This window comes from Schistocerca gregaria, chromosome 1 (genome assembly GCF_023897955.1).
Source record: "Schistocerca gregaria isolate iqSchGreg1 chromosome 1, iqSchGreg1.2, whole genome shotgun sequence".
NCBI classification, from domain to species: Eukaryota; Metazoa; Arthropoda; class Insecta; order Orthoptera; family Acrididae; genus Schistocerca; species Schistocerca gregaria.
In genome coordinates, this window is record NC_064920.1 from 1029016683 (window position 1) to 1029029797 (window position 13115).

General features: G+C 38.2%; 1 protein-coding gene across 1 annotated transcript in view; it reads left to right on the plus strand.

Annotated features, from left to right (window-relative positions):
• Window positions 1–2511: 2511 nt before the first annotated feature.
• The window catches only part of LOC126279028 (replication factor C subunit 2), a 42991-nt gene continuing 32387 nt past the window's right edge, over window positions 2512–13115 (plus strand). The window contains exons 1-3 of the mRNA XM_049979423.1: window positions 2512–2882; window positions 4997–5108; window positions 10830–11038. Of these exons, the coding sequence (XP_049835380.1) occupies window positions 2776–2882; window positions 4997–5108; window positions 10830–11038 (428 nt within the window). The 5' untranslated portion in view covers window positions 2512–2775. The remainder of the gene's footprint in view (window positions 2883–4996; window positions 5109–10829; window positions 11039–13115) is intronic.

Genomic DNA, 13115 nt, shown 5'->3' on the forward strand with positions numbered 1-13115 from the left:
ATGGACATGAAAATTTACAACATTCTAAAAAGGAAACAAATCCTCAGCATGGAGTTGTTGCAACTACAGCAAAAACGACAGTTGTTAGTACATAAATGTTATTATTCCTTATAAGCTTAATGATAATATGATAATCTGAGCAAGAAAGCAAGTGGCTGAAATGTTTTGTTAACTAAGATTAGAAGTTTGATGTCTAATAAATGACTGTTATAATTTTTCTCTTTTTTTACAGTAATAGTGTTGCTAGGCTAAACACTGTCTCTGTAAAATTAATTATTATTGTTTCAGTAATACACATACATTGTAATTCCAGTACTGACGAGTCCCATGTATACTAAACCTTGCGACTTAACTCTGTATGTTGTGGGACAATAAAAATTCTGATTCTGAAATGTCTACATGGTAATCTTGGTTGGCCTCCAGCTATTATTCTGAATACATTATTTTGTGCAATGAATACTTTTTATCTTAATGATAAATTACGCCATCTTATGATGTCACATGAAAGCAGTGAATGAAAATTGGCATAGTAGGCTAATTTACTGATCTCCAAAATTTGCAATAACTCTTATAGCATAAGTAGCTGAACGTAACTGTTTCAGTAGATCAGCATCGTGTTTTTTCCAATTCAATTTCTCATCAATGCACTTATCCAGAAAGTTTGAATACTCTGCCTTAGACTCCTGTTCAAAGTCTATATTTATCAAAGTGTTATGCCATTTAGCTGTACAGAATTGTATACACTGTATTTAGTGAGGGTCCATTTGCAGAGACCCACTTAAAAATTTTCAGAAACATCATGTATTCTTTCGCATTTGCTTTTGAACGTCATTAGATTTCGTTTCACGTGGAGCTGAAGCCAAGTTGTGTCTAGTACTCTCAAGTACGATCACAATGATACTTTTATACTGTGTTACACGCACACAGACTGAGCAATAATGCAGGACAACAGCCTTACCAGTATATTTAACTTGCACAACACTGCCTAGTGAGATAGTCTGACTAACGTGCAATGATGTGAGCAGTTGCAGTTCAGATACAAAAAGAGACAAGCAGAGAACAAATATAGCCTCGAATGTCATTTAACTTTTAAAGAGAATGAAATAATATTGGGCAAAACTCCAGCACTGCCGCACACTTCTTCGGTGTTCAGACTCTTGTTCTCACCTAAACAAGTATTCTAATTACAAATGAGAGTAATAAAAATTCCTAACTTAAATTCAATGTAGCTTTCCTGAGTGAGCTATGTGTGATGCAAAAGCATACTGCAGGGATTCCAGCGTATTGTTGAATGCTGGAGCTAGTAATTACAGTAATCTCTTAGCTCATTCCTTATCTGAATCCGAGGAGTACATTTCAGTTCTGGAACTTTGCTCTGGTTTGTTGATAACGAGTCGATCAACAACAGAATCCACGAAGCCACCCAGGTGTTGCATTTTCTCCTCGTCTTTTATGACATGCTGTTGTATATGCCGCCAGCGTATGGCAGTGACATGTGAAAAAGCTGCGTACGTTAGGTCCAGTACGTCTGGCGGCTTAACAGTCTCGTTATTTCTTGCAACAAATCACTAAATGTGGTTCCTGATCAGTTATGTTGGGTTCATACTGAAATGGTACAGTAACAAATGTAAAAATTCAGCATTTGTATGGAGTGTTCGATTCTGTGAAAATGACTATTTTTCGTGTTTTGTGACACCACCCTTGTTCGAGCGACACTATGGACATAATCGAAATAAAGAGAATTTGATTTTTCATTTTTGCTTTAAAAATTAAATTGTTTTATTTTCTTAATTTAAGGAACCTTTATTAAAAATCTTACATAAAACATCGATAATTAAGAATTTATACTTCAAACGAAAAAAGGGATTTCGCGTGCAGTATGTAATTAGAAACAAGAAGATATGTGCTATTCATAAAAAAATATGATGAATTTTACAACTTCGAGATGTACGTATTTCAAAGTGAAGGAAAAGGGATGAATAAAGCGAAAGTGAACTTCACAATATCATCAGTTTACTACGCTACCAATTCCGCTACACCTCCTGAGTGCACTTGGCCCTCAACTGTATCAAATATAGCTCCTTGGAAAACTTCAAAGCCGATTTTTTCTTTAAATTTATGAAAACATTAAGAATAACTTTGTAACTATGTTCCACACACGTGTTTCACTACGGAGTAATAAGCAGCCTCGGCAATTTTCATACTCAGCGTGAGAATGAGAACACAGCAGTACATAGTGTGTGTCTTCACGATTTTTCAAATAAAAACTACATAGCTAAAGCGTGATTAAGAGAAACGTTGATGACAATTAATGTATTAAAATATCTTAAAGTTTCATCTAACGCAACATAGGAATAAGATTTCTAATACATAAGTATGGTCTACTTCCAAGAGCGAAACAACACCTGTGGAAGTGTGCTACACATTCTGACCAATCATCGCGTTTGTATTTGTATACAACAGGTTTTTTTTATATATATAGCAGCGGATATCAAGAATCGATTTTGAAGTGTTTACATGACCATCCAGAAGCAGTATTGGGAATTCGTTGTACGAAATCCAGTTTTGGGAGTCCCATGTAAACGGGGTGATTATGGAATGTTATGAAGGATTGTGATGTGACGTGACGTAATGTGACGGCCACTGAGAATTGGTCTATACGGAACTTATCTGGCAACACTGGTGTTACCGTCATTTGTCAGTAGAAACAGATGTAGTCAACATTTAGGCGGGAGAGTTTTTGGTTGCGGGTTATACTTGTATCGTGAGTTCGGAATGGCAGGTGACGAAGAAAACCTTGATATAGAAATAGAAGCGTCGACATCGAAGCCAGGTCCTGCTAATAAAAGTTCTAAGGGGAAATCGGCCCACCGGTTACCATGGTATGTTGCTAGTCTGTATCACAAGAAAAAAAAAGTGTTCAAAGGAGATAACTTTGTTTACTAGAAGTCAGAAGCAGTTACTTTCACTTTTTATAATTGCGTTATTCGAACTGTGTAACCTGTTTCAGCGATTTTATTGCATGGTACATAATTTTACGTTCCCAAGTCTTCCATTTTGTAATAGAATATGAAACCACTTCATTCGTAAATTGTGTGCATTTCTGATGGATACAGGTACTTAGTAAATTGTATTGTCGTTATTGCCGCAAAATTTTCATTAAACCGCGATGAAAAATTATTCCCTTTGAACCCGACCATAAAATGTTCACTTTGACAGATTCAAGTGGCGTTGTTATTTGGACAAGTTTGTTATTGTATGCTGCAGACGTTTGAAGAAAGCAAAATAATCGTTACTGTGGTCTACTTACTAATATCAAAATGCTGGCCATTAAAATTGCGATTCAACAAGGATAGAAAATAACGAAACTTGATTTTTTGTGCTTTTACAGCATTTTAGGATGAGTACATGATAAAGTGTGTAGGTGTTTTGAGGGGGGGGGGGGGGTTACAGGGTGTGGAATGTAGTATCCCAGCTGCCACTTCTGACAGTAACAACATCTCTAACGTAGCTGGTCGCCAAGTAGTACTGAACTTGGATGACTGATGAGGTACATCATTCCTGTGCCAATGGTCATCAGTTGTGGTGGCTTATGAGTTGTGAAATGCCAGTCTCTCATTAACCCATGACCAGATGTTTTCAGTGGTTGAGATATCAGGGGAATTTTCTGACCAGGATTACAAGCAAACCTGTGTGTATGCGGATTTGTCAGGAAAGCATGGGCAACATGCGGCCTTGCATTGTAATGTTGAAAGATAATAGAATAGAGAGACCTTGAAGATAGGCCTCAGTCACCAGCTTACATACATCCTAAATGTAATGGCTTCTGTCTAAATTACTAACTATACGAACCAGAGATCATAGTGTTTTGTACACAATGGCACTCCATGCCATCACATCTGTATGATGATAGGGAATGCAGTCTGGCAATGTTCATTCTCTTTGGAGCCTCCACACATGGATATATCCGTCGTGATGCTGTACACAGAACAGGGACTCGTCTGAAAATATGACGTGACACTGCTGTGCCCAGTTTTGTCATTGGGCACATCACCGTTGTCATGCCTCTCTCTGCTACTGTATGAAGGAAAACCAAAACAGTGGTGGCTGTGCTGACCATCAATGATCCTCGAGGCGTCATCATATTGTCTTTTTGGATATTTGTCTTGCTGCAAACAAGTGTTCCTGGCTCAAGGTAATTGACTTGGCTGCTTAATCCTGCATGGGTTAGTGAATAATACATCTGCCCTTGCTTGATTCTATTTGCTTGGGACCATTGACATCCATCATGGTAGTGATTATGGCTCTCTTGAACTTGTCAAATCCAGTTTGCATGGCAGTCTTGGAATCACAAACAGTGTAAGCAGAAACACCACAGTATGTCAAACTGCAGTTTCGATTGGCCATGACTCCCCTTCTGTTGAACGTAGATACATGTTGGTAGATATTTCTCTTATTTTGTATGAGTATGACACAGTCTTCTTGCAGAAACGGGTAGTGTTTGAATTTGAAGATAATGAAGTCGTCGCAAGTTGAGTTCTCATCCTCTTTTTTTTCCATGTAGATGTGTTTTTTATCCAGACTGTGGATGGTGTATCTCTCCCCGACCTGCCACTTTTATACATTGAAGTTCTGCCATCTCACTATTTTCTTCCTCAGCTGCTGACTAGAGCCAAACTTTTTTAGTCACCAAATGAATCGCACCATTTTTTCCAGTTTACAGATTTGATTTGAGAATGTACCTCATGTTAGAAATTTAGCTCATTCTATTTGTTGATGTGCAGTAAATGCTTTTTTGGTATGAATTATCATTTTTTAAATGAAATGAGCTAATAGTTTGATTTTTTAAATGTATTTTAGTTTCTTTAATCAGTCCAGGAAGACCATTTGTAAGATTGTACACAAACTGTAACTACATGTTTTTGTTTCCTCCATGTTACTGCATGAATAATGTTTTCGTTTTTCTTGTATGTTAAACAGACTTTTATGTTGGCAGGATTGAGAAGTACCGCCCAATGAAATTTGAAGATATTGTAGGAAATGAAGAGGGTGTAGCCCGCTTAGGGCAGTTCGCAAAAACTGGGGAATGTCCAAATATCATAATTGCTGTAAGTATTTAGTACATCACACAAGCAGGTATGTAATTTATGAAGCACAAGAGCAGACAGTCCTATTCTTGAGACTAATGAAATATGGGCTGATTGATTTGTGCAAGAATAACCAGTGATCGATAAATGCTGAGTAGTAGTATTGGGACACGCCAGAAAGTTATTCGTTGTCTTATTAGCTACTCATACATTTAGAATTAATTTAGAAGTGTCTGATATTTCATTATTAAGTATGGTGAAGTGGGATAAGTGTAACCATGGGGTTAGTGTAACCACGGCTTATGGTGCCTTACAGAAGCTGTTAATTTACTCCTTTCTTTGTTATATTTAACCAAATTTGTTTTTTCACAAACAAAATGGTTATTGTTTAAAAGACAAAAAGTCAAACTTTAAGCATGAGAAATTTCAAAATCATATCTTCAATAACAAGTTGGCAAGTTGATGTCAAAGTTGAACTATGCCAAAACGTGGTTACACTTACCCCACTTCACCCTAACTGTTTTCTAAGTAAAAGTCTGTATTCAGAAATATTATATCCAGAACCAATAGAAGCCGTAGTTACTAACGTGGGTACATTTTAGAATTAAATGACAACTGAAATTCATAATATATAATGTGAAGGAGTTGGGTAAGATGGAACCGATCCTCCTTAGTAATTTTTATTCAATCTTAGCACAGTACCTGCATCAACAACAGTGTTTTCTTTGCATATATGAATTAGAAAAAAAGGTTGATATAAATTTTAAGAATAATTATGGAGAGTAATTTACCAGCTGGTTAAAGGTAAGCAGTTTATACTGAATGTGTATTATATCAGTAGGGATTAAAATTCTAAGACAAGATGCATGCATTTTATTATGTCGGTTGTGGGAACTACAAACTAGAAAGCTGTCACGGGGTGGAGGTGGTAATATACGTAAGATTGTGACAGACAACTGGGACAGAAAGATGAGGAGGAGGAGGAGAGCATAAAAAGTGGAAAAGAAAATAATTTATATACACAAGAAGTACGATGACAAGAGAGTGAGATAGGTCATACCAAAAAATGAGGAAAGGGGCTGAGAAGCGGAAAAGGAGAAAGTAGAGACTAGCTAATGATGAGATCCAAGTATAGACTTAAGGAATGAGCTTGTTCAATACACTGATTTATTTGCAGTGTAAGTAGTATATACACTCAATCCTACTTACCGAGAGCTTAATTGCTGCCATTTTCAGGACAAAACTTTCATAGCAATTGATAGAAAATGTATGAACCCTCACTCATTGTTCTGTTTGATTGTGTATGCTTTTGGTAACATTTGTTTGTTGCGCCATGGTCAAGATTCCATGTTAAACTGTGGAAGTTATGCTAAAGGCATGCTTTGATGTTTAATGTGGAGGTAAATCTTCTGTCAACTGAAGTAAAACCATAGCTACTACAAACGAATATTCTCTGTCAAGCAGTGGTTAGTTGTCTTAAGTATTCCGCTGTTGGTACAAGGCCTGATATGGCATTTGCAGTGAACTGCATGTCAAAATTTTTCGGGTATGCTCAAGAAAATCACAGGTCCTTGGTGAAAAAGATTCTGAAGTACAGGGTGATTATAATTAATGTTAAACTTTCAAACCACTGTAGAAATAACAGCACTGGTCAGAATAATGTCAAATTGTAACAGAATATTAGAAGGGGATAAAACGCATGGCAGAATAAAAAAATAGTTACAAAATGTAGCAATAGATGGTGCTGTAAGCATCATAATTTAATAGTGCTCAACTACAAATGACAAATGAATCATACAATGCCTAAGGTGTGTGTTTGATGTTAAACAAACTGTACTACTCAGCATGCATGGATGTACAGGTGTGATACTGTTAATTACGTAAGCCCATATCACATTAGATGGTAAAAATTGGCTTTTAATTGTCCTAAAGCCAAAAACCGCATAAAAAGCATAACTCACATAGGTTTTTAATTGTCCCGAGGCCAAAAACTGCATAAAACCATCAATCAAAATCAAATTGAATTATTAAGTTCCATGTGACTGGCTCAAAACATGTTCAGTATACAGTCCACCATTTTCTGCAACAACTTGATATCGAGAAACAGCATGATCCACAACTGATCAAAGTGTTTCCGGGGTCACATTCAAAAAGTGTTGCGCAGTGCGTGCCTTCAGTGCAGCTGAGTTTACAATCGGAACACAACATCTTTCAGATAGCCCCACAGCCAGAGGTCACGCGGATTAAGATCAGGTGATCAGGCTGTAGGGAAATGGCGACTGATCGTTCTAGCATTTCCAAATTGGTGCTTGAGCAACTGCTTAACGGGATTTGTAATGTGTGGAAGTGTGCCATCTTGCATAAAAATGATCACATCCATGCTGTTGGAGAGCTGGAATCAACTGGTTGCGCAAAAAGTACTCATAGCGCTTACCAGTGATGGTACAAGTAACGGGGCCGGAAGCACTCGTCTCTTAGAAAAAGTATGGCCCTACGATAAATGATGCTGTAAACCTGCACCACACAGTGACCTTTTCAGGATGACGTGGTACTGGTTGATTTATGTGTGATTTTCCATTGCTCATATTCGACAATTCTGTGTATTGACATATCCTGTCAGATGGAAGTGGGCTTCGTCTGTCCACAAAGTCTTCCACATCCACTAATTGTCCACTTCGTTGCGAGCAAGAAATTCTAAACCAATGGTATCTCTTGCTGGCAGGTCAACAGGAAGCAACTCGTGCACATGGGCAATGGGTAGCAAAGAAGGATGTTTTGTAGGATTTTGCGCACTGTGCTCACGGGTATGTCCACTGTTCAGGCAATTCCCTTTTTCACTACACGTTTGCCCACCACCACTCCTATCCTCTTTCATTGCTGTGGCCACTGTTTCCACTGACATCAAATCAATTTGTTTCCTTTCTCTGAGGTTGCACACCAAAAGAATCCACCTTTTCCAGTTTCCGAATCATTTTTTCCAGACCTGCGGCAGTCATCAGACCAACGCCTGTTTTCAAATCCTTCAGTGCCCAGGACTTCAGCAGAGCGACGTGTGCACAGTCGTCATTCTTGTAATACAGCTTTACAAGCAAAACATGATCCTGCATTGAGACAGTCAGGCGAATGTCACAGACTTGAAAGGAAGAAAAGCCATTTATCTGGCGTGTTTATACCAACCTCAGTGGGTCAGGCTCATGACAGGTGTTTTCATTTATGTATTCTGAGACATGTAGTGACATCTATTGTTCAATTTTCACACTATTTTTTCCCCCATACGTTTTCCCCCTTCTCTGATAATATTGTGTTGCAATTTGCCGTCATTCTGACCAGTGGTGATATTTCTACAGCATTTTGAAAGTTTAACTTTCACTATACTCACCTTATGTGTAAAAGGTTGAGTGTCACTGTGTATAAAGTTCGAAGCTAGCCATGGAGATTTAAGACTTGGGAAACACACACTTATGCTGGCTGTGCTGGTGTTCCAGCAACTCAATGCTCAGTAAATGAGAAGGCCGCAAGAGTTTGTGGAGGAGCAGTTAAGAACAGGTAAGTGGCAACAGTGTGTGTTGTTTTCAACAGGCAGTGTGGCTATTCAAGCCCTCTGAAGAAATTTCTCCAATAACATGTGTTCCAGTTCTTGTTAATGAAAAGATCCACGAGGCATACACATAACAAGTGTAGAGACTGTTTCTTTAAAACAGTTGAGGCATTCATAGCACAACAACATCACATGAAACTACCAATGTGGTGGCTCACAATTCAGCATCTTGAAAGGTACATGAACACCACCTTCCTGGGTGCCCAGAAGAAACTGCTACCTATAAATCACCGACTAGTCTTTGTTGTTACAAGGAGAAAAGCCTCGTGTACCACAGAACACTCAGCAAAATTTACCATTAGTGCCCTTGAAAATGCCAGATTTGTAGTATTTTCTACTTTGTTCTTAGTTCAGATGTGTATATTTGCCTTTGGTATTGCTTGCTTCTGGCTCAATAAACAGGCCTTTTATTGATGTTAAGTGTACTCACTGTGAAGCATGAAAGACTTGAAAAATCACTTCAGAACATGGAAAGAAATTAAATTGATAGTGCAGTGGCTGATTGTCTAGTCCAAGGCAGTATCAAGTCTCTTTCTTGAAATTTGTCTGATAACTTGTGATATATTTCAACTTCAGGTTGATACTGCTCATAGCAAAAATTTGTCTGCTCATTGCAAAAATTTGTAGGCTGAGGGGGTGGGGGCAGCTGCACATTCATTGTTATTTAAAGTGACTGAAGATATCTTTTGATTGCAATACATCAGATGCTATTTTGATTGCATTATGTAGAGATATTTGGGTGTATATTGGATTGAATGCTGGTATATTGTGAATAAAATAATCAGTTTAGAGATTTGCTCCCTCTCAATTGAATCCATACAAATGGTTATTTTTTGTCTTTGAGGCTTGTCTGTGGGTGGCAAATTATCAATATTCTATATGTTAACACTTACGGGATAGTTATTTGGAAGCAAAAGTTGTGACTCGTCAAACTTTTAAAACACTACACTTACAGGCATGCTCAGTATACGGATGGACATGCATTATTTTCAATCACAAATAGGAGAAAACTGCTAAAAAAATATAAAACAGGAGTTCTTGGTGAAACATCATCAGAACAGCAGAATTTGCAAGTGTATCACTAGCAGAATAGCAGCAGACATATAGATTCCTCAGGTACATAAAGTAGTGTGTTCCACTTTCTTGCAAATATTGTGAGACTGCAAAACTGTTAAGCGAATCACCAGGTGTGACTGTTGAACATGTGTTTCCAAGCATATACTGATTATTTGTATGAAAAAAAGAAAGGGAGGGGGGGGGGGGGGTGACTCGTGTAAGGAATCAGATCAGTTTGTAGTCAGAAGGATACTGGAAAAATCTGAATGGATCACAAATTATGCTTGGAGCAAAGGTAGAAAGTGTAACTTCCATTTCAGTGTCATTGACAGAAAATACATAATTACACACACTGTAAGATTTCAATACTTTGCTTGACATCTCTTTAAAGTTCAAAATGGTAACTGGTTTTCAGCAATACAGTATAAGGATGAATCTGTAAAATTGTTTTGTTGCTGTCTCTGTTTCTTGCTCCGGATTACTACTTGATTTATTTGTGGAGTTCTTTTTTGTGAAGAGTACTTCCTACTTTTTTGATGATGCAGTGGTAGTATTTGCAGCATCTTTGTATAATTACTTAACTGGTATAGTCAGTTCGTTAATATCATCCTAATTGTAGTGTGATAAAAGTAAATTTTGACAATTTTATGCAGAGTGATTGATAGTTAGGGCCTACTGTTGTTACCAACACACATTGACTGCAGTCCTTGGAACTGACCGGGATTTGGCACACCAGTTTACTGTTCATGGACAATATGGTGACACATACCAACTAAACGGTTGCAAGCATGCTGGAGACAACTGGCTCAGCAGCTGCATTGCTGGAGCAATGACATCATCTTAACTTCTATGACTCAAACATCAAAAGTTGCAACTTATATAAGATTTTTATTCATTCTCAGTTTTCTTTTGTAAATCTGATAGTAAATGATTCCCAGTTTCAGGTATGGTTGTTATGTAATGTATGTTTTATGTTAGTGTATAAAAGTGTTTATTATCCAAATTTCAGCTTTTCTGGCCCCATACTTAAACACTAATCATTGCTCATATGATACACACAAATTATAGTCAGTTTTTTTTCCTTTCAGGGCCCACCAGGTGTTGGCAAAACCACCACTATTTTGTGCCTTGCAAGAGTTTTACTAGGAGATGCAGTGAACTCAGCTGTTCTTGAGCTGAATGCATCAAATGACAGAGGTCTGGATGTTGTTAGAAATAAGATAAAGATGTTTGCTCAGCAGAAGGTTACATTACCACCAGGCAAGCACAAAATTGTGATACTTGATGAAGCTGACAGGTAAGCCTCCTCTATACATATATCTTGATACTTAATTTGCCTAGACTACTTTGTAGGTACAATGAAAGTTTTCAAGCCAATTAATAAAATTTGCAACTATAATACATACATTTTGAAAATATATATAAAAATCTGGCAACCTGCAGAAAACAAATTATTTTATGAACAAAGAAAATGCTTGATGCTTAGTTTATAACTATTAATTATAGCGTCACTCAAGTTGTTGTTTATAACTGTTTTAAAATTGGCAAAGTACAGAAAATAATTGCTGTCGAAAATGTTATTGCGCCATATGCGAGTTTTTTCTGCCACACATAAATGTAAGCAGAATTGTTAAGCATACCTTCAAGTTATTGTTCAGTAAAATATTGCAACAGCCACAATGCAGATCGACTGTGTATGCTGTTCTCAGGTGCAGGATGAGTTAGTTGCTGTTAATAAACAGCTGGAAGGTGCCCCTACTACTGTCAAGTGATTGGAAGCTGCTGCAAAGAGACGTGTTTAGAGGGCTAGCAAGTCGTGATAGAGGTGCCAAAGGTACCTTAAGCACTATATTCTCCTGTGGATATCATCTCAAGTACTGAAAGTACAGGATCCATTACAACTTGGCCATTTGACTGTGAGTGGCGTGTCAATGGTAGGTGCAGGTGCCCTGCACAGGGGAGGTCGGGACCAGGGAGAATTCAGGGTGCTCCACCCATCTCACTAACCAAGAAGTTTGACGTGCCATCTTGCACTGAAAGTGAATCTGAGCAAGTGAGATTCACTTCACCTATTTAGAAACTTGTTGTGTCTCATGTCAAGGGTAGGAAAACAATAAAGGGTAGGAGTCTATTAATAATCAGCAGTTTAGCTGTGGAACAAATAAGGGAAATGGGGAGGAACACCATGTGCACTCAGTGTGTGTGTGTGTGCGCACCTGTAGGCCTGATACAACACCCTGAAGAGGCTCTTCCGGCAGCCATTGAGGGGGCATGGAGCAGCCAACTGTATCCTGTAGCACACATTGGAACAAATGATTCTTCTCATATAGGCTCTTAGGTCATACACTAGTCATTCTAGTAACGGACAGAGTAGGTTGAGAATATCAACCTTTCTCATGGGGTTTAATTGAAGCCTCCAATCTGTAGCATTGTCCCCAGAGCTAACTGTAGCCCCCTGATTCTGAGTTGAGTGGAAGGCTTGAATCATAGGCCACAAAGGTTTTGTGACAAGCTAGGCTGTGACTTCTTAGACTTGGGCCAACTGTAGGATCTCCCTAAATGAGTAGTGTGTGCAGTATATAGGAGAGGCTGCTTTTCAGATAGCGGACTCTGTGCTGAGTGCACACAAGGGCTTTTTTACCCTATGTCCATGTGGAATACTTGTTTCATTGGCAGAATAATAGGGAAATGCAATAAGTCTACAAGGAGATTGGCTACAAAACACTCATGTGACCTATCCTGGAATATTGCTCAAATGTGCAGAACTCATTCCAAATAAGACTAACAAAGGAAATTGGATTAATACAAAGGAGATCAGTCCAAATGGTCAGATTTCTTTGACCTATCAGAGAGAGTCACATAAATGCTGAAAGAACTGAATCATCAGATGTGTGGAGACAGATTCAAACTATCCTATGAAAACCTACATAGAAAGTTTCTAGAACGAGCTTTAAGTGATGAATTTAGGAATACATTACAGCCCTTTACATATCATTCCCATAGGGATTGCAAAGACAAAATTAGACTAATTACATTGCAGAAAGGGACATTTAAGCAATCATTCTTCCCCTTCCAGGAATGTGGGTTCATCCCCCTCCCCTCCCCCCCCCCCCCCCCCTCTCTCTCTCTCTCTCTCTCTCTCTCTCTCTCTCTCTGTGTCTGTGTGTGTGTGTGTGTGCTTTTTTTAAATACTCCTAAAGGTGGCAGATTTTCTTTCTTTTTTTGTGTACCTATCGACATCTCAATGCTTCAGCTGTTTGATAAAAAGTAAGTTCATTTTACGAAACTGTCTGCGTGTACATATGTACTTTGCAAGCCACATACTGTATGTTGTGGAGGTTACATGATGTACCAGCATCATTTTCCCCATTTCC